The 23,080-nt window shown below is 38.6% G+C and overlaps 2 protein-coding genes across 6 annotated transcripts in view; both read right to left on the reverse strand.

Annotated features, from left to right (window-relative positions):
• srek1 (splicing regulatory glutamine/lysine-rich protein 1) overlaps positions 1–23,080 on the reverse strand; it is a 206,026-nt gene that overhangs the window by 134,948 nt on the left and 47,998 nt on the right. The gene's annotated exons all lie outside the window — the stretch shown is intronic.
• mast4 (microtubule associated serine/threonine kinase family member 4) overlaps positions 1–23,080 on the reverse strand; it is a 101,423-nt gene that overhangs the window by 75,947 nt on the left and 2,396 nt on the right. For all 5 annotated transcript variants that reach the window (XM_053485370.1, XM_053485371.1, XM_053485368.1 and 2 more), the window contains exons 2-3: positions 4,427–4,580; positions 401–528 (exon numbers count right to left, since the gene is read on the reverse strand). In XM_053485370.1, the coding sequence (XP_053341345.1) occupies positions 401–528; positions 4,427–4,580 (282 nt within the window). The remainder of the gene's footprint in view (positions 1–400; positions 529–4,426; positions 4,581–23,080) is intronic.

The raw sequence follows: 23,080 nt of genomic DNA on the forward strand, positions 1-23,080 counted from the left end.
TGGATGGATGGATGGATAAATCTTTTGTTTATAATAATAAAAAAACATAAAAGAAAAGATATTGCAAACCCAAACGAGTAGAATCCTAAAACGAACCTGTGCGATTCAGCTAGTTCTATTTTCTTCCTCATTAGGGACAGACAGAACCTTCTGCTTTATGGACAGATCAATCATGTGCATCCCATGTGTTCTTTGTATCTCAGTGAAAGAACACCTTGTTTTCCATCACAGCAGCGATTCCATCAAAAAGAGACAAAGTGGAGCAACACAATGCTGCATTGTCCAGAGTTTAGACAGCGGCGCCTCCTTGTGACTAACCACACAATCTACAGTTTTGAAAAGAAATATTTCAGAGGGAAAAAAAAAACTAAATCAAAATCTGAAATGTTTTGAAACATACCAGACTGGCAGTGAGGGACGGAGCGGACTTGCCGAAGCTTTGGGAGCGCATGCGCACCAGGTTGGAGCTGTCCGTCCCCAAGGCCGGCCACGGCTGCTGAGCCGACATGTACGGCAACAGGTACTTCCCTAAAAACACAATCGACACCAGCATTAGATAGAATGTCAAAGTCAAATCGCCTAAGGCTGTTGTACACCAGTGACCCTCAAATAGAAGTCATAATCAAAAGCTAAAATGAATTTTCTAGCTTAAGGCTTTGGAGGCTGTTAGTTAAAAAGGTCTTAAAAGGTTAATGTGCCTCAAACTTGTGGCGTGATGGATTTAAAAAGAACAAGAGAGCTGTGGAAGTGCCACCAAAATTGAATAATAGATCACAAAGAAGCCTTTAGCTAGCAAGATAAATAAAAAAAGAGATTAAATCAATAAGTATAAAGTGTTGCTAAAGAGGCTAGTGCACATTACTTGTAAGCAAAGTAGCTAGCTAGCTATTTAATATTATTCTAGAGATTAAATTGTTAACGCATTGCTACCTACCATAGCTAGCTAATATTAGAATTGAGATTAAGTTGTTTAAAGAGTAAGAAATGTTGCTAGCAAGGTTGCTAAACAGGAGACTGAAGGTTTTTTTTATATTATTAAAAATATTAAATATTATTAGGATAGAACTTACATTTTTAATGAGTAAAAAGGTTTAATAGCGGCCTAGCGAACACTATACAAGAGACTGAATTCTATCAACTTGTACACAAGTTTGGTAGCAAGCTATCTAATATTAGGCGAATTAAATTGTTAATGAATAAGCAAGGTAAGCTAACTAGCTAGCTAATATTAAGATAGAATTTAAATTCTTAACGGGTAAAAATGTTCACTAGCTAGCTAATTTTTTAGATAGAACTTAAATTCTTAACAAATAAAATGTTTACTAGCTAGCTAGCAAATGAATGGCGGGAGACTGAATTCTATCAACTTGTACCCATCTTGTAGGGAAGGGTGCTAGCTAGCTATCAAATATTACGCAAAAGATGAAATTGTTAATGAGTAAGCAAGGTTTCTAGCTAGCTGGCTAATATTAGAATAGAGATTAAATGAAGTAGGAAAAGAAATGTTAAATGAGTAGAAAAGGCTGCTAGAAAGTTGGAGAATACAAAGCAGGAGGCTGAAACATGTCAACTTGTATGGTAAGGTTACTAGCTACTGTAGCTAATATTAGGGTAGAACTTGAATTCATAGTGATTAAGAAAGATTGCTAGCAAGCTAACAAACAGGCAAAAGAGACTGAATTATGTCAATTAGAGAGCAAAGTTGCTAGGTAGCTAAAATTATAACTAAAAGCTAAAAATTAAATTGTGCCAAACACAGCTCCAGTTTGCTAGAAAGCTAGCTAAAATTAGGCAAACTATAATACTGTGTAAACTAGTAGCCCTTAGCTTAAATGCCAACTTTAGGAATAAATTGTAAAAAGAGTAGGAAGTTGGTGAACAGTACGCAAGAGAATAAATTATGTAAACTATTTTGCTAACTAGCAAATATTAGGCAAGAGATGAAACTGCATCACCCATTAACGCAAGTTAATGTTAGCTAACAAGCTAGCTAATGATACACTAGGAGACAATTTGACAAAGTTGCTAACTAGCTAATATTAGAGATACACATTTGGCAAGCACTGCTCACGTTTGCTAGCAAGCAGGCTAATATTACGATGTACAACTAATACTGCATAAATAGTGTGTAGCCTTTAGCTTTAATTCTAGCCGCAAGGCCAATTTCCTCCATTTATTTATTATATTTATATCAATCAGCACCTGTATGCTTTCTCAACCCAAAGGACCATTTTCTTCCTAGCAACTAGCGCACTTGAGCAGAGTGCTATATACAATAAAAAATGTATAATTTTTTTTTTAAACAGGTCTATGCGTGTTTGTTAATACGCTAATTAATACAGATCATGGTCACACCTTTCTGAAATATGCTCTTAAGCTCTTGGGCTACAGCCAAAGAGAAACCGGCACAGAAATAACATAAAAAAAAAAAATTATAATAAAAAATAAAAACACTTCACGTCATACTAGCACTGTTTAACAGTGTGTTTGTGTGCGCGCGTGTGTGTATGTCGGCCAGGCTATCCACATACTGTAGGTATTAGGGTGAAAACAGGATATAAGGAAGGAAAGCTGTGTGTGCAGGAGTTTCCTCACAGTCATTTGTCAACGTAGCATGAAATACCTATTAATCATCTTTCCCTCTCTCTCTCACACACACACACACACATAGATTGGCGATGTTTCAGTTCATGTCCTGCAGGTTCCAACAGGCTAAGCTTTAAAACCATAAATGATGCTTTGGAGGTTTTTTTTTTTTTTTGGTGAACATTATATTATTATATAATATGAACTTATCCACACACGGACTGTAGAATTTTTATTAACTTTTAGAAAAGACGAATATGTCATCTTTCGAAATCATCTCATTTCTTTTCAAAACACAAGCTTACGTATTTCCTCATTAAACGCAGAGGACTGTTTTAAGCTGAGCTGCCAACCACGAATGCACCGCTGTCTTCACTTCTTCATCAGAAGTGCATCTTCATTCTTGTAGGGTTGCTAACCAAACAGGTCAAAGTCCATCGGGGCGAGGTCAGGACTACAGGGAGGACGCTTTAACACCAAAACAAAGTTTTCGCAGATCGTCGACAGAAGTGTGCAGATGTACATCGTCATGAGAGATCATGTGTACTGAGATGCTTAATGAAGAGCTGAGGACTGAACTTCAGATTAATTGCAGATCACTGATATTCGGGGGCGTCATGATCTCACACGATGATGTACATCTGCACACTTCTGGCCACGCTGTCGACAATCGGGAGAGCATTTCAGTTGTAATTTTTCAGCTGATGGTTGACTTTCGAACTTTATCTCAAAAATTTAGTATCGATAATATACGTTTCTTGAGGTTTTTTTTTGTTGTTGTTTTTTGTAGGGGATCAAACGAAACGCAGTTGCAGCAATTAATATCAAGGAATAAAAAGTACAGAGTTTTATAGCACACAACACCTTTTTAATGACAATGATAGGTGAAGATCATGAGAAACATTATTAAACAATGCAAAACATGTGCTAGTTCCTGCCTTAGCAGATATGCACCGTTTAATGTCCGTTTGGGCATTGTTAAAGTTATCACACATTCAGAGTGTAACTGTTATATCTCTGCTTAATTTTAAATAAACAATATTACGGGAAGTGCATCACAGCTCTCAGATGCACAAACCCAGAGCTCGTGATATGAGCAAGACAGAAAAAAGTAAAGTATCAATATAGAATTGAAACAAAACGTTGTACTGAAAACTAACTATACCACGTGATTATAGCTTTAAGTATATAACATTCTGTTCACAATTGCACAACATCCAGATCGAATTATGTTTTATTTCACAGAAAGTATCAGAGTGTAAATATCCATTTTTTTTTGGCTTCAATTTTGTTCAAAAACACACTTCGTTCACTGGGTGCATCCACTGATTTGCACGGCTCCTGGTTTCATTTTACTTATCATTTTACTTATGTTTAAAGCTTCTAAAATAAGACGATATAGCAGTTTTCAGCTTAACGTTTTATTATAGATGACCCAGTCTTCGTCAGAAAATAATAATTTGCCAAAAAAAAAAAAAAGTCAAAAAATGGGATTTATCGCGTTTTGCTGTCAAAATTTTTGACAATTGTGAATATGTTGTTGATTCATCCTGGATGTGTCTGATTTGTGTCCAATCAATTGCTTAATAAAGGACATTTGTCGCATCCCAGTAAACAAACTCCGGCTATTAATTTACACAGAATATAGTTATATACTGGAGGCTAGTTTAAAAGCACACGAGGCTACTTGTATAAATTGTGAAGTAGCTATTTCTTATTGTATTTATATGTTATTTATTTGAATTTATTATTACGTACCCATTACAGCCATATACTGTACAGTATACATTTTGTGTGATGTGGATGTCGGCAGTGTAACACCTCACATTCATGCAGTTACCTGTTAGCGCTCCACCTAGACTCCCTCGACGGAACTGCTTCCCGTCTTCGTTCAGCTGACGGCTCAATTTGAGCGCCAGGCTGGAGCTCGTGCACTCCTCGGGGTTACTCGTCTTGCCGAAAGGCAGGGGGGGCGGAGACCGGATGTTATCCAGCTGGAGGACGGGAAAGGTAACACGGGGTGTCAAGTAAAGTAGGAAACAGAGTATACTATAGCTGTAATAACATGACAAAGACACTGTGGTGTTTACGGAGACATTACTCGGAACACTAAAGTGTGCATAGGGTGGAGGTTTCCTCATGTGAGACTTAAATCTAATACAAAGGGATTATGGGAATGTTTGTATGTTGTTTTTTTTCTAACCGGATATGCTTGCAATACATTACGGACAAAAAGGATGATTCTCCATTTTAGATCTTTGATTTCGTTCCCCGTTTCTGCCACACTGACGTACCGAAGCTGCTGCACGAACTACACACAACAACAGTGACTGATTGCTTAGTATAATGAAATCAGGAACATGAAGATGAGACCGAAATGATAAACAAAATCTACATTGAACTCAACTGGGACAACTGACAATCATACGCAGCCTGTGCTCAAACATTCGCCACCCGTTTCAGCTACACGTATGCACAACATTAAGGCTTAAAGCTCGACAATAGAAGAGGGAAAGAAAAAATCCCTTTCAATCTGTATTCAAAGCACATTTGCCTCCAGGACAGAACAACTCCGCTATTGTCAGCGTTGGTGATGCTGCTCCACATGACGCAACATAACAGCCCATTATTAATCGTATTGTTTGGACAACTTGAAAGGAACCCATGTCCTGATGAGAAAGAGCCTCTCTGCGGGAAAACAGTAGGAGAAATCTTCCGCCAACGTTCGTGAGCGTAAACACGACTGGAACAGGGAACACCCAAAAACCTTTCAGGGCTCTTTTCAACACGCTGTCATATACTCATTCTCAAAGTTTTTTGCTAAAAAAAAATAAAAATAATAAAAATAATTGCTAAAGAACCCGTTATTATGAAAGCCTGGACACAACAACTGGAATCTGATGGCAATTTCGTTAAAATGGAAAAACGCTAAATGAATACAAACAGGCTCTAAGTTCAGAAATATGGAGGTCTAGAGAGAGATGATTGGCCGAGCTCTCTCAGAGAAGAGGGATGAGAGGTACTTAGTGCTCCCATATTAATCACGGCTCTACAGACAATCAGGGGTGTCTGTGAGCTCACACAAGCGGAAGGAGCGGATAGCGCTGTCCTCCGAGTGTGTTACACCGACTCCAACGGTGTGTGAGTGAGCTGTTCGGAAAGATGCAGTCGGCTGGAGTCACGTGGTTCGGAGGAAGCACGTGATAGTCTTCGGCCCTCCCGACTGAGTGGTGGTAGTAGCCCTAATGTGGAGCCCCCTAGTGACGGGGAGGAACTGGCTACGACTAAACTTGGAGAGAAAATCAGTGGGGGAAAAAAGTTATAGTAAAAGAATAAGCGATGATTTAAGCATTAGGAGTAATGCTATTGGCAATGCTTTGCACATATAGAAGAGATTTACAAAGATATTTTTATTTGTTTACAGTTGCAACACCCCCATGGTTTCTGGGAAATATATATATATTATATATATATACACACACACACACACACACACACACACACACACATATGCAAATAAACAGTCAAGTCAATACATTTTAAAATGAAGTTTTTTTTTTCGACATTTCACATCTATACTCCAGCACATTTGATTTATGTGAGCGAGGTCGAGAATTTCAGCTTTAATTCATGGAGTCTGACAATAATGTACCATTCAGAAATTCCATCCATGTAATGGCTAAACCGCCAAAACTCTTGCTTTTATAGAGGACTGATCAATTAATCAGGGGCTGATGATTAATGATTTTTTTTGCTTTATTTTTGTTAAATAAACAATGGTATGGTGGTGTAGTGGTTAGCACTGTCGCCTTGCGCCCACAGGGTCCGGGTTCAATCCGGGCCAGACTCTATCCTCGTCTCTGTGTGCATGGAGATTGCATGTTCTTCCCATGCTTGGTGGGTTTCCTCTGGGTACTCCGGTTTCCTCCCACAGTCCAAAGACATGTAGGTTAGGCAACTTGGCATCCCCAAAATCCCGTAGTGTGTGAATGGGCGTGCGAGTGTGTATGTCCATGTGCTCTGGGATGGATTGGCCCCCTGTCCAGGGTGTACCGTGCCTTGTGCCCTAAGCCTCCTGGGATAGGCTCCAGGCCCCCCGCGACCCTGAATAATTAAGTGAAACAATGGTATGGTGAAAAAGATTTATATTATGTTTTATTTGCCAAATACTGAGACCTGCTATGATCAGAATTAAAAGAGGGGGTACTAACATTTGAACATGACTATATGTACATCAGTCCCAATATTTTGAAATGGATCATATTGTCCAAGGTCAGAAATTTTGCCATTGTCCTCTCAGTCTTTCAGGCGCATGGAGCAGTACATGACATCTGAGTTAAAACAGTTCCAGCAGGAAGTAATAAGCGGAAGAGGATTTAAAAAGCTTCCCAACGAACATAAAAGCAGATGAAGTTTAAACAGATAAAACACAGCTTTCTCACTATTTATATTTTACACTATTCCCCCCCTCACTTTTCACCCAACATCCTGAACACTGCCTGCATGTGATCTTCCGTAGAGCATGCAAAATTAAAAAAAGTAACAAAAATGCACATAATATAATGAAAAACAGTAGCGTCTGCGGACATTATGTATAAATTTATTACCAATTAAATATTACTAATAAATTCATAAATAAATATACAAAATACACATTTAAAGAACATTTTTAAAGTATTCTGCAGCATGGAAACAAATGGCTTTGCTGAAGTCTTGAGGAAACCAGGTCGAGGTGTGAACCAGCCGCTGATTTCGTTTTAAAAGTGGAAAAGAGGAAATAATGCAGCTCACTGCCACCCTTCCACTAACGAACCTGATACACTCTGAGCTAATGCTTTCATCATCAATGTGCTGCCAGGATTCCGTACCCTGCTGTTTCACCTCCTGTCACTTCACACCTGAAGCGCATGAAGAACGAATGTTTTTAATCCGAGGGAAATTCTGTCCGGCATCGGCAGTTATTTCATCCGTGTAAGGAACGAAATTTAAAAGTGAGCCTCATTTATGAAGCTAATTTATGCAGCAGTGCTGCAGCATGCGAATAAAGCACAAAGCATTTATAAATTACTTGCGGAAATCCACAGAGGAATAACAAAACTGTTTAAGGCAGAAAAAAAGGGGCCTAATAGCATCCGGAAAAAAATCTGGAGGTAGAAAACAAGTGAATGAATTATGGGGAACTCAAACTTTTGATTGTGCAGAACAACACAGGTTATGAGAGTAAAAACTGTTCCTTTATTTCTCTATATAATCACCTGCTAGACTAATGCACCCTTCCCAGCTTTTCACTAGTGCTCGGATACCATCAAGATAGAAGGTTTTCTCGGTACCCCGAAGCCATGACTGGACTCCCAGAGTCACACTGGCCTCCCAGGAACTCCTTTAATGCCGCAAAAACGTAGAAATGGCTTGGAGCGAGGTCGCAACTGTATAGAGAATGTGGCAGTAACTCCTAGCCAAGTTCCTGTAACGTGCAACTGGTGCCGATGGATGATTGAGTGTACAGTTCACCCAGACAGATCGACCAGGCATTGCCTTCACTTAATGTTCAAGGGAGCGAGTGCAGTGGGCTCTGAGCCACCTCGACCAGAATCATCATTCACGAACGTACAGCCTACTTTAAAACCTTTGCACCATTCAAATGCGGCTACGAGTATGATCACCTACATTCTTCTGTAAATGTCAATCAGCTTTGATGGCTTCATTCACGAGAAATTTCAGCAGTTCTGATTTGACTTGAACGGCACTCTTACATAGGTGCAGAAAATAATCACACTGTTCACTCGAGTAAAACAAGTAGATGTATCTAAAAGCTGATGGAATAAGCTGGTAAAGAATTAACAATGACAGGAAATAGACAGGGTGGACTTGTAAGAGGATTAGAGATGTGGGAAGAGAAATCTTGCACTTCGAGTGGATGCTGAGGATTAGAGTTGAGAAGCGCAGAGTACTGCACAACACGTACACACGATAAGTAAAGAATAAAACAGTTTTCTGCATTAGAAAACAGTTGGTAAATAATAGTAATACTCAATTTCAATACTAAATACTCAATAGTCAAACCTTTTGATTGTACAGAATAAGAGAACACAGTTATAAGGAGGGAAAAAAAAACTCCCTTTATTTTTCTGTATAATCCGCTGCTACACTCATGCACTTTTCCCAGAGTTTCACGAATGCTTGGATACCATCAAGATAGATTGTGTGTACAGTTCCAATGTTTGCACCGTTCCGATGTTTTACTGCAGCTAAGCGTCTTAAAGTCTTGTGTTTACCTCTGACTTGCACTGGAGACTCCTTCCAAATAAAAGAAGCATAATTAAGCATATCCTTACAAAAAACTTCATATCAACAATTATTTTCTTTTTCAAGATGTCCACCATACAAATGTTGTTTCTTGCCTTGAACGCAGAACTAGATACAATCTTTAGAAAATAAACGAACATCTGATGTGTTATCAGTCACACTGTTGTTATACTGAATATCAGCAAGGTTAGGATTCGACCGTAGCCATGGGGCACGAGGCAGGTCGAGTCCTGCATGTAGTCACAACAACCCAACTCTAAGTGTGACTGCTTTTATGCAACAGTTCTATTAACATAACGAGATCGTCAAGACATACACCGTAGTTGGAGAGACAGTGTGTCACATGTTGCCATGGTAACACACAGCCTTACTGGCAGCCTATAATAAGTGTTGTAACAATTCTAGTGAAACAAACTATTGCTTAAAATCAAATTTATGCAACCAACCCAAAGTGGTACAAACAGCTCCTCTTATACTAAATATTGGCACCCCTGGAAGGCCACCTGTCCTGGTTAGCTAAATCACTGGACTGGAATTGACTGTTGTATAATTCTCATCATATACACCTAATGTTAAACCAAAATAATCAATTCACCAATGTTAACATGTTGCCTAACAAAGCATCTCAATGTCCTCTTAGAGATGATGATTGGTAGCTTCTCTGTGTCAACATGAAACCACTCTTTGAATTGACCAACACACAACAGGAAAGCCCAAGGAGCTCTATACAGATCTGAAAAAGAGGATGGTAGAATTTACACACACAAGTAAATAATATCTCTTAAAGCCCTTTCTAAACACCTGCATGCAAGTTATTGAAAGGTGTAGCTACTTTAAAAAAAAAAAAGGTCTGAAAGAAAACCCAGACTGTCACAATCAGTTTAGAGGAAACTGGGTTGGATGGTCAGGAACAACCCAGGAACCACCAACACACCGGTCTACCATGAACTGGAAGCTGCTGGAATACCAGTGTCTCTGTCTACAGTCAAGCCAGGTTTGTATCATCACGGACCAAAAGCCTGCTGTGCACGAAAGAAGCCCCTGCTCCAAAATCAAAATCACCTTCAAAATCAACTGAAGTTCACAGCTAACCATATGGACAAGGAAAAAGCCTTCAAGAGTTATGTTTTCAGCAGGGTACGTTTGGAGGAGTACAAATCAGTGTAAAGCATGGTGGTGGTGGAATCATGTTTTACTGCAAGTGGAACCGGTGCAGTGCGGAAGTGGAGGGAATAATGAAGAACGATTTATGACCGATTTCTTCAGTAGAACTTCATTAAGCTAGATCAGGAGGATCAAACTGGACCCGGAAAGGGTCAGTGTGGGGGCAGGATTTCATTACTGCCAAGCAGAGGCCACACCTGATTCCACCTGATTAATTAGTTGTCCTTGTCTTTCAATAAAATATCAGGTATGGCTTCTGCTTGGCTGGAATGAAATCCTGCACCCACAAGTTTGACACCCCTGAGTTAGACAGTTATAAACTGGACAAAATGAAGTTTTCCAACAGGACAGCGACCCCATTGATCGTGTCTAAATAAATTTTTCTGGCGCTGAATGATTGTCTGAATTTATGTCAGATTTCTTCAGCTATACACACACACACACACACACACACACACACACTTATATATATATAATAACATTACACATCGGTAGTCTCTTGAAAAGTCAGACGCTCGGTCAGACTATCATTTTGTTCTACCCACTTGTCAAAAGTGGGACCAGTAAACTGGCGGCGGATAAATCATACAACTCATCTGGTGTCGAGAAGAAACTGGCAAAAGATGAAGAAGCTAAACTATTATGTACAGACATGGAGCAGCTCACATTTGAATGCAGTCTTGAAGCACAGGACTATCTACATCTCTCTTACACAAACACACACACACACACACACCACTGGAGCAGTGACAGCCTTTAATGCATCTTTCTGCTACGAAGGCAGCGTCTTTTATAAACACTTTTCTCTTCCATTACATCACGTACCATCATCTCGAGAGCTCGTCCTGTTCATCCATCTCCTCATCCCCACAGATGTTCTGCTCTATACATGATCTATTAATGTACTCCTAAATGATGCACAAAGTAAAATAACAATAATAGATCATTTTTAGCTGAAACTAGAAGTCTGGCTCATGAAACGAGGACATAAAGGAATAAATCAACCAACAGGCACAAACAACAGACGATCCAAAGGACTGTGTGCAGCACCGACCTTGAGGACGACAAGACCGCACGCGTATGTGTGTTTACTTTGTATTGATTTCTGAAGTGACCTTGAGCACAAGAAAGGCATTATATAAAGCAAACATTATTATCTTCGACGGCTATGAATTTGTCAGCAAAACAAAAACCCTAATTCAGCTCTTACTGTCGGCGCAATGCAATAAACAAATTTCACATAAAAGCATAAGGGTAATTATGGTAATGCATTTCTGCTCCGATTAAGTGCACTGTTCTACAAACCATTATATGCAAAAGCGAAATTACGCCCAACCTGTGAATAATCATCCGGACTAAAAAAAAAATGTAATAAAATACTCGTCTGAATTATTAATGTTATTTCCAATGGTGCTGCTTTAACATGTTTATTAAGTTAACAAAGAAGCTTCGGATAACATTAAAAAGCATGTACTGTAGCAACTCAAGTAAAAAGAAAGAAATGTTGATTCATGTTCATTTTAAAGGGCACCTATTATGCAAAATGTACTTTATTCATCATTTAGTGTGTGGCTGCACATTGTTGTATGAGCTGGGGCTTAAACCAGCCAATTAGATTTATTCCCCTATTGTGACTACAGCAAAAAAGGAAATCCCCACACTCGTTTACATAGACGAAGATTTGGAAGAGGAGTGAAATAAAAAAATAACAAAAATTGCATTATCCGAGGGGTATTTCAGCTAGTTACAGCTCCACTGTAAATAAAGTTTCTTCTCTTCCCCTGTAAAGAAACGTTCTCCATAACTAAAAATGGAGAGTTTGGTGTTTCTATTAACAGCCGCCCACACTTCTGTAGATGTCTAATACTAAACACACAACACAGGTTTACTATGGGGAAATAAAATGATGATTCCCAGGCCGAGCTGAGCTCAGAGCCAGCGGAGGGTCTCTAACGAATGTTGTTGGTCTTTCAGCTGCTTCCCGCGAGGGGTCGCCACAGCGGACCATCCGATCCGCACAACAACTTAGCACAGGTTTACCCTTCCTGATGCAACCCACCCATTTTATCCGGCCTTGGGACTGGCACTGCATTCAGTGGCTAGGGTCTCGGCATTGGGTAGGAATTAAACCCAGGCCTTCTGCATGGGAGGCGAGAAACCTACCTCTGAGCCCCCAAAGCCCTGAGGGTCTCCAACATATAACCACCTTTTTCCCAGTAACGGTCACCTATGATGTATGAATGAGAAGTATGAATCTAGGAATATCCTGAAATCTTTCAAGGTTATTTGAAAAGATAAAGAATCCTAAAAATGCCTTTTATAAAACACAATTTAAAAATTCCTATAATTTAAATGACAATGAAAAACAACGATGTTCATTCAGTATAGTGGTTGTAGCTAGGGATGCACCGAAATTTCGGCCGCCGAAAATTTTCGGCCGAAATAGTATCATCGGTTTCGGCCGAAACGTAAGAAAGCGCCGAAAATAAAAGCCGAAATTGTCGCCACGCCTCTCCCATTCTCCCGTCTCGTTCACGCTGTCATTACGCATCAAACACGGAGTATGTCGGCGGTTTGGAAGCACTTGGAAGCAAGTTTTGTTATTGTTAAACAGCCTTATTACTGTTATTTATTATCAATAAAAGTTTGATTGCTTAATTAATTTGTAGTTTTTTTAATACAAACAAAAAGAAAATATTTTAAACATGTTTTTTAATGAAGCCATTTTCGGTTTCGGTATCGGTTTTCGGCCAAGTGCATCCAAAAATTTCGGTTTCGTTTTCGGCCCAGAATTTTCATTTCGGTGCATCCCTAGTTGTAGCTAGATATCTACGTATTGGCTCTGTTTTCATCCAGATGTTTTACAAACGTTAACCAATTTTCAAAAACTGTTTTCTCAAAACTGTGGTACATGGCTCTACCACAGTACATACCTTGGTACCACAGTACATTTACGTTTGTGAGACACCCTTATCCAGAGTGACTGATGTTTTTATCTCATTATACATCTGAGCAGTTGAGGGCGTTGCTCAAGGTCTCAACAGTGGCAACTTGGTGGTGCTGGGGTTTAAACCTGTGACCTTCCAATCAGTTGTAGTCCAACACCTTAACCATTGAGCTAGCCCTTCTACCATACACTTTAGTATCGTACTACAGAACACAGACCACATGTCAATTATGTGTTATACGCGTTTATGCACGTTAATAGTAATTTTTGTATATGTTGCCATTGTATACATACATGTATGCACACAACGTTAATTAAATACCAAAGTGTACGTAGAAATTCTAAATAACTCAATACTATGTTATGGCCTGCACTATATCACACCAGTAGTACGTACTAACATATCTAATATGGAAATGTATGTATAACCATACAATATTAGATACCTGCTGAACTTACAAGTACCATTTACCGAGGTATTGTAGTACACACCATAGTACACAACATGGAACCCACTAAAGGGGCATACAGTAGTACCGACCCTGGCACTATATAGTCCTATGGTAACAAGTAACATTGGTAATCCAGTAAAAATGGGTATGGACGGAAAGCTTATATATTAGTTTACAGCAGTAGCTCTTTCTTGAGATATATGCTGAGGTACCACAATATTAGTTATTTTACACTGAGGTAAACTAGTGATTAGCATTTACTAAATACAGAAAGTATGAAAATAAATAATTTATTGGAAATCTTAACTGAATAAATTTATTAAATACAGAAAGTATGAAAATGAATTATTTATTGGAAATCTTACTTAAGATCTACCAGTTATTTGAATAAGCACCAGCATGCTAAGCTGCTAAAACAGCACCTAGCTTTGCTATCATTAGCTAGTGCATAGATGTTTGCAAACTACTTCAGGTGTTTTTTCACTGTTGCTATACAATAAAAAAATTCAAAATTTTTCTTAACATTTTGATAAATAATAAAAAAAATAAAGAAAAAAAAAAAGAAGAAAAAAAAACTTAGCCTGTAAAGAAACTAACATTATAACTGTTTTTTGTTCTGAGGGAAAAAGAAGAATGTGACTAAGTTCGTTTTCTAACAGTCATGAAGTACAACCTGAAGTAAAACACAATAAAACTGCATAATTGAATTTTAAATAATCCATCAAATCCTTTAAATTCATCTACATGCTAACGTAGCTCGACAATCTTTCTACACAGCTTTGGGGACGCATTGCTCATGCGTGTGTAACCTTCTCTTGGTGTTGAAAGTCTCACTCCTGTAATGGTTATAATTTACCGCAGTCCTGATATTGAGAGGTGTCGTGTTTAATATTTAAGAAGGATCTCGCACTAGTTTCGTTCCCCCCCCCCCAAGTTAACCTCACAGAATCAGTAATGTTTTTAACAGTAAAAACCTTTGTAATCCAATACTCTTACTAGATTTGAACATGATTTTACAACAACTAGCCCGCTAACAAGATCTTAACATGCTAAGCAGCTCTCCAGAACAGTGCTTTATGGTTTCTGTACAGCCCTTTCCCTCCGTCTCAGAAACCATTCAATCGACACCCATGCACCAGACAGCAACACGTGTAAACATAGCATCAAAAATAGCCTCAGCCTGAGCGACGGTGTGGTAACATGAGAGACAGAAGCTGCGAGTCGTTCGTAAGCCATCACTAACGCAGCAAAATTCAGAATAGAGGGTTTAGAGCTCAGGCGTAACAAGAAGGAGTGAATTGTTCTTGAATATTCAAACCTTCAAAAACAAAGAAGCCATTATTTTTTTTCTTTTAGGGTTTTACTCAATAGAAAACTAACTAGGCATAAGCGAAAGGAAGAACTGACTCGAGAAAAGGTTGCTGTTAATCCTCAACAGTCACCATTTGATGTAAACCAGTTCATAAAAAATCATTAATTAAATGTTGGCCTAAACATTTAGTCCCTGTTGTGTCAACATTTCCAACAGACACATGAGGCGTACTCGGTAACAAAATTGTTCTTGTAATAGCTCATACTGTATGTCTGCATAAAACAGGTTGGTTTTTACCATTAAATTGAGTTTCATCCCCCTGTGCCCAAAAGACTGCCAAAATTTATAAATATATACGAGGAGTGTTCAAGTAAACCTTGGACATCAGATGAATTTCCCTGGAATGAACGCGTAAAGGCGATTGACATTTACAGAAGACTTCAAGCAAGTATGGTGATGAGAATGTTTGCAAACATTTTAAAAAGGGCATATGTCCATGAAAGTCATTCCCGTTAAAATTCAGAGAACGTTCTTGCCGAGAATCAAATCCCTCTCTAGGAACTGTACGCATAATCATCCATATTTATTGAACCGTGTTCTGTACAACCAAAGGTCCCGGGTTGACTCGAACACCCTTCGTATACATAAATATGACATTCAAACACACGCCAACTGAATTAGTAAACAGCATTTACATTACACATGCTTTATCTGTATTTTGCCAATGTTAGAGCCTAATGCATGCTTACTGCTAATGTGTTCCAGATCTTAGATGCATTAAAAACAAAAAGCTGCTCCGCCACTATTTTTTACTTTCATACAAAGAATGTCGAGAAAGGTCATGCTACATGATGTTAAGAAGCGGACACGGTTTTTAAAACCTTGAATAGTAATTTTGCCTGATCCCTATATTCCAGTCTCTTTTATCTACCTGAAACAATCTGTTAGTCGTACCGACGGTACAGTATGCCTCAAGTCTTTCAAATTTCATTTTATTAATTTTTTTTATGAAAAGTAGGGACCTGGAGCCAAAGTGACATTTAAACGTTATTTCAGATAGACCCAGATAGGTCTAGACTTCTTTGCATTTTGGCTGTTTTCATTTCTTGCACTGTTGATGGTCTGCAGGAAAGTCCTGCCCGTCATTCTTCTGAGAAAGCATTCAATAGCAGGGCATTGTTTAAACTTTCAACGTGTTGACTGCAGAATTTCCCCACACAAACACAAACGTACAGTAGATAATTTTACTGACCGCCATTACAGGGTTTTTTTTGCAACAAAAAAAAATCATAAAATTAAAAAAGCCCGTGTGAAAAAATACAATAATTGTTTTCTGCTTGAAAAGGTCATTCAAGTACAGAGAACTATAATGCAGCATAACTGATTACAGTAAACACTGATTACAGACTATGACTATCTGCCTATGAACAAGCCATAACACAGTAAGTCATAACTTTGTGACCTTGTTGATAGATTTGGTGATTTTTTTGTGTGCTTTGGCAACTAAAAGAGTCTTCCACTACTATTGTAAACAGACATAAGTGACAATCCAGAACTCCAACTTACATCAGAGCTGCTGGTTAAATAGATTGAGTTAGTCACCAGAAATGTCTATAGCCTGCCATTATTCCAAACAACCTTATCAGCATTGTCCCCCAAGGGCCAACCCCTGATCACCAATGTCCCCCAAGGGCCAACCCCTGATTACCAATGTCCCCCAAGGGCCAACCCCTGATCACCATTGTCCCCCAAGGGCCAACCCCTGATCACCATTGTCCCCCAAGGGCCAACCCCTGATCACCATTGTCCCCCAAGGGCCAATCCCTGATCCCCCAAAGGGCCAATCCCTGATCCCCCAAAGGGCCAATCCCTGATCCCCCCAAAGGGCCAATCCCTGATCCCCCCAAAGGGCCAATCCCTGATCCCCCCAAAGGGCCAATCCCTGATCCCCCCAAAGGGCCAATCCCTGATCCCCCCAAAGGGCCAATCCCTGATCCCCCCAAAGGGCCAATCCCTGATCCTCCAAAGGGCCAATCCCTGATCACAAACATTTCCTATGACTAATCCCTGATCATGACTTTTCCCAGCAACAAATTACTTATTACCACTGAAAATAATCAATTCTTTAAATAAAAGTATTATAGTCCATTATTTTCTACTTGGAAAAATCTTTATTCTCTTCTAAGCCTCTAATACCCCTCCTTGTGTATGTAACATGTTTTGGTATGCAAATGACCATTCACTGAATATGCAAATTAGACAATGACTTCATCTGGCAAATTCTAGTGACCCTTTAAGCATGCATTATCTACTTTCTTTTGAAAAGAGTTGTTCATTACTATGAAATTTAATAGATTTAAAAAAGAATGCATCTGAACTAAACAATATTATAAATCTACATACTGTAAATATAAACCATTGTTGAGGAAGAATGATCTGAAGGAGCGGACCATCAGACCATCAGGGTGACATCGCCTCTGCCCCATTCCCAGCTAAGCCTCTCTCCTCTATAGGTCACTGCAGTTTAGATTACAGACCTCAACAGACAAATTCACACCTCATCTTCTATCTCCTGTGACCTACAGCATGAGCAGGAAAACCCTCAAGAGAGATGGAGCTTCCTGTTTGCTCCAGCTAGGAATGGGCGAGAAAAAAAAAATCGACTTTTTGCATGATTTTTACTTTTAAAATGGAATTTAAACAATTCATCATTGATGTACGTATTGCCTTTGAAAAAAGTCAGAAAATAGTAAGAAATTAAAAGGTTTTTTTTTCTATAGACTATATCAGATATTACTACACAAATATATATATTTTTTGTTTAATTAGTCCAGTTTTTGGATCTGAACCCAAGTGATATTAACATTTGCTAAAAACTTTACTAAACACTGTACTCAAACGGGCGGCACAAAAAAAAAGAAAAAAAAAGCAATAGTGAAAGCACTCCATTATTCTGAGACGACATCCACTGTCAAGTGATTACATGAAGGTCTTTTTGTCTTTATAGCTTCAAGAAAGAGAGGATAAGAAGAGGCTAGTATGACAGCGAATATTTCTAGCTGCTGTAACAAAAGTAATAATTAACTAATACTTGTTTTGCGAATACTAAACAAATAAATTGAAGGCAATTACATTCCTTCAGTAATTAAAAATACCCAGTATTCGGGACAATAACAGTGACGCATGTTGGGACGGGCTGCTAATTATTAAAAAATAAATTGCTATATAAATAACATTCATCTCGCATTACCAGAAAGATTTAATAAAATAACCACACCTCTCATTTCCTTGCAGCAAAGTTTAAATACAGAAGACAAACAGCGAGCAAGTTAATGTTTACTTACCTGGCAAATTTCTCCTCCGAGTCTCCTTACAGACAGAGTGATACACACCGTTCACGTTTCGCATGCAAACACTAGACTGTAAGCAAGATCATAAGTACACATCATGCTGGGAATGATCACCCCGATGGACCATGAGAAGCTTTAAGGGGATTACACACGAATCCTCTTAACGTCTAAGCTGTACACCGAGTCTCGTCCCAGCAAAAAGCAAAGCGATGAAAAAAAAAAAAAAACAAGCTGGTTTTTATTTATAAAGATGCAAATAAGATCTTAGTTGCCAAGGTTTGGGAAACCTAACAGGCTAATGCAACCCACATGAGCCCTGGTGTCCTGGTGTCACTGTTTTACTGAGTCAGGAAAACTAAAGGAGGTCAGGATCATTAATTACACTGAGATTTACTGGAGGGACAAGATAACAGGCAGAAGAAATCATAACTTTATATTTACGTTTATGTTTGTGTACTGACACTGGACATGAAGGGTTTTTACACAGAAACTATATTAAATCTAATGCGAAATTGTGAAAATAATACTACAATTTCAAAAAGCAATTTTGCAATTGAATATTTTACTGCCACTAAAAAAAAAAAGATTAGTTATTTTTAAACAAAATAGAATTCTCAATTTCTAACTTGTTTGTATTTATTGTATTTAATGTTAATATCCAACTATTAAATGTACTGTACCACTTGTATTTCAACATACTGTATTTATTAGACAATAATGATTTTGCAACTAAAAACTGACCATGCACATATTACCTGTAATAAATTACAGCTGTTTCGTATTTTATAAACATACATTTCTTTATCTTATACTGTATATACACTGTAAACTTTTTTTATTGTAATTTATTAACTATTTTCAGCTACTTTTTTCAAGCATTCTTTTCCTTTTAATTTTTTTTATTGTTACAATACTATAATGTATTATATCATTTTTATATTAATTTATTTGTACTTTTTTAATAATTTTTATAGTTTATAAAAACAGAAAATATTTAAAACCTCTTTAGGTGAAAACGGAAACCATAAAATGCATTTTGAAAATTCAGCTAAGGATGTCAAGTAATGACCTTCGCAAAGTGACCCTTTACTGAGCTCGAGGGTGGAAAAAGAAGCGGCGTCTCTGCTTTGTGCTACAATGTCCTTTACTATTTAGATCACAATTCAGGAGGGAGAAGAGAAAAGTGAGGGGAACTATTTAGAAACAGGGCCAACAAACTTATGCAAAGGCGGTCGGAGGAAAAGAACTCTAACTGCTGTTTAAACAAGTCACGACTGTAAAAACACCAGAGTATTATCATTAGACAGATCGTAATAGCTTATGGGCACTATAGCCATGTTGACATGCAGCCGAGTAATCTGTAAATATTGAGTGACAGCTTCATAACCGTAATAACTCTTTATGCATACACCTCTACCCACCTGAACCAATCGAGTTCAATTCCCATCCAATGGAACAAAGTGTGTGATCTAATTGTTGACAGAGTTTCCAGTTTGACAATGAATTTGGATTGAAGAAAAGGGAATTGTTTTAGGCACAATGAAAGAGGATGATAGAAGGTTTATGTGCATATGTTGAGATTTTGGAGGTTTTCTTGCACAACACAAGAATTTCGGTTGGTAATGCCGATCCCAGATTGTCACCGTGCTACCGTGATGACCAAACCCCTTATTGCGACCGTTCCCCAATGACCAAACCCCTTATCGCGACCGTTCCCCAATGACCAAACCCCTTATCGCGACCGTTCCCCAATGACCAAACCCCTTATCGCGACCGTTCCCCAATGACCAAACCCCTTATCGCGACCGTTCCCCAATGACCAAACCCCTTATCGCGACCGTTCCCCAATGACCAAACCCCTTATCGCGACCGTTCCCCAATGACCAAACCCCTTATCGCGACCGTTCCCCAATGACCAAACCCCTTATCGCGACCGCTCCCCAATGACCAAACCCCTTATCGCGACCGCTCCCCAATGACCAAACCCCTGATTGCGACCGTCTCTGAAGACCAAGTGTGCCCTGCGATGGATTGACACCCTGTCCAGGGTGTACCCCGCCTAGTGCCCTTAGTCTCCTGGGACAGGCTACAGGACCCTGTGACCCTGAATACAGGATAAAGCGGTATAGAAGATAAGTGAGTAAGTGAGTGAGTGTATTCTATGCATTTACACAACTAGGAAGTTTCAGGACCGAAAAACGGGCCAATATTTTATCAATGTACGAGTGTACTACAGAGTAGTGCTGAATTGGAGAGTCCAAGCCCTTTATTAAATAATAGTATTTTCAGCAGCACTTATAATATTATATGACAATTAGTGACAGTAGACGTTTTATGTTTTAATAACTTGCAGAAATAACAATCGTTTTTTGAATGACTCGTGTAATATAAACCAAGCAAAGTTGCTTAGAACAAAATATGTTTCCTGCTTATAATTAATTTAGTGACGTTTATTGTGACATGCTGACTGGCTGTGCATTGATACACTTCTCACGTACAAGACTGCATGAATTCTTAAAAAAAAAAAACAAGGATTTCTGTTTTCTTCTGTCCTCTCTTAAAGCACACAGTGATATTACACTTTCACATTACAGATGTAAAAAACATAAACAAAGATTTTTAGGTCTTATTCGATTGGTTCATATCAACTTAAAAAAAAAGTTAACAAAATTTTAAACAGGACGTAAGTCAAGCTTTACCGCTACGAGCCAAAGCCTGTACAGTGCCAAGCAAAAGTATTCACACCCCTTGACGTTTTCCACATTTTGTCACACTGCAACCAGAAAACATAAACCTGCTTTAAACATCTCCACAACTTCGATCCCTGACCTGTCCGGTGTTCTTTGGGTTTAACGATGCTGTTTGTTCACTAACGTTCTCCAACAAACCACTGAGGGCTTCACAGAACAGCTGTATTTATACTGAGATTAAATTACACACAGGTGGACTCTTGATTTTAGTCAGGTGTATCAGAATAAAGGGGACTGAATACAAAATCCTTTAATGTATGTAGTTGTAATGTGACAAAATGTGGAAAAGTTCAGTGGGTATGAAAACATGTAGTGCTAATTGTATTTAGCATTAGCTACAAGATAGCAAGATCCAAAAAACACATTTGGAAGGGGAATTCCACTCTATTGCTTTATTCTGACGGTGTTAAACATCGACTATACAAGCAAGTTCATTAATGACACATGAACTGGCGAATCATACTGAGGAGACTAATTTTAGGGAGCTAACCACTGCTAATCACAGCGGCATCGTAGCAAACCGTCTGCACACGCATTTAGCTGTAGTGTACCACAGCAAAATGGAAGGTCCCCCTGGTGGTGTTATTTGGTATTACTGTGTAGCCACATTACTAAACTGACTATTACAGCATATCGGGCGGTATTAACTCTTTTTTTAAAAACCGGACTGTCATGTAGACATGACGGGGGTCTCGTTTAAATGGCCAAATACATGAGTTCACCAAATTCTACAACTATCGAACTTAAATAAATGTGTAAAACATCCAGAAATTCAAAAATTTGGTTCCCCTTATGGGTTCTTAATGGAAAAGGACATTTTAAGAATTTTCCTACAGAAGAAAAGCTGACCTAAAACTAAAAGTAATAAATAAATCAGCAAAACCATAATCGACAAATCCGTTTTGCCATTATCCACTTAGTCCTCGGCAACCTCGCCCACTCCTTTCGGTACGAGTAATAACAGATGCACGGCGTCAAAACAGTGTAGCGTACGGGACAGCAGAGACAGAATTGCAAGTCAGAGATTCTCTGAGGATATAAGAGACATAAAAGTGTAAAATGTCCCTCTACTGTTTACCCTAGTCAGGGTCATGCTGGATCCAAAGCCTACGCCAGGAAACCGTTATGGGAATACCCTCTGGATGAGGCATGTCCTGTTGGATAAATAACTTTCTTTGTCTCTAAAGGGATGGACTTCTGCACTCAAAAAAAAAGTTGAAATTCTTTACAGCGGGATAATAACACGAATATGTGATAAAGTAAACAAATGTGCTCAATGCTGTCATGCATAACACTTACACCCTTATCATATTTCTTTGTTCTTGTTGGTCATGTGGGTCATGTTGTCTTGTGCTTCAGTATCAGCACATGACCGTAGAATGAATGTAGGGTGGAAACATAACTTTATTTGAAACCCCACTCAATAAATCGCAGCTTCTGTCTCATCATATATACCACAATAAACGGGGGGGGAAACAATTAGTCCTGGTTTGATTTAAACAGCCTACACCTCATTTGTCACAGAATATAATGGAATCTTTACTAATATATCAGTTAGGAAAATCATAAAATATGGTATAATTGTTCTGAAAATCTGTCAAAAATTATTACCTTATATTAAACTAATCCAGTCCAAACAGGTCATAGGTCACATCATTAAATGAGACCATGAGACATTTCTGAACATAACCGGCCCCTATACTGTATAACAACACACTGCGGAGTGTGTTGCAGAAATAAGGACAGTTGACACGTCTCAGGTCTGGTTAGCCCAATTCCAACTCTCACTTGGTAGGTTTCACTTGAAAGGCCGCATTAACATCTTAATTACTCTGTATAACTGGACGAACTGGTTTAAACTGGCACGGTGACAAAGGTGACGAATTAGGTCACCGATGCTGGCGTGTCGCTGGGACCAAACAACAGCATGCAATTAAATCATTAAAAATCTTTTTTTATTTATCACAAATTAAAGCAAGCACAGTCCAGACGGGAAAATTAAACGTCAAGTCCAATATTAGTTTAATGCAAAAATAAATTGACGTATAAAGTAGTCTAGTTTGCTAGAAAGGGAGTTTTGCCTTAATCCTCCCATACTTATGAAAAAAAAGAAGAAGAAAAAGAAGTCTGGCTGGGTTTCAACTCATAAAGCAAGACGAAAGATTGGCCGAGCAGTCTGGCAAAGTTACAACAGTTTACAGAGGCAAAGACGA

Source organism: Clarias gariepinus, chromosome 24 (assembly GCF_024256425.1).
Source record: "Clarias gariepinus isolate MV-2021 ecotype Netherlands chromosome 24, CGAR_prim_01v2, whole genome shotgun sequence".
NCBI lineage: Eukaryota > Metazoa > Chordata > Actinopteri > Siluriformes > Clariidae > Clarias > Clarias gariepinus.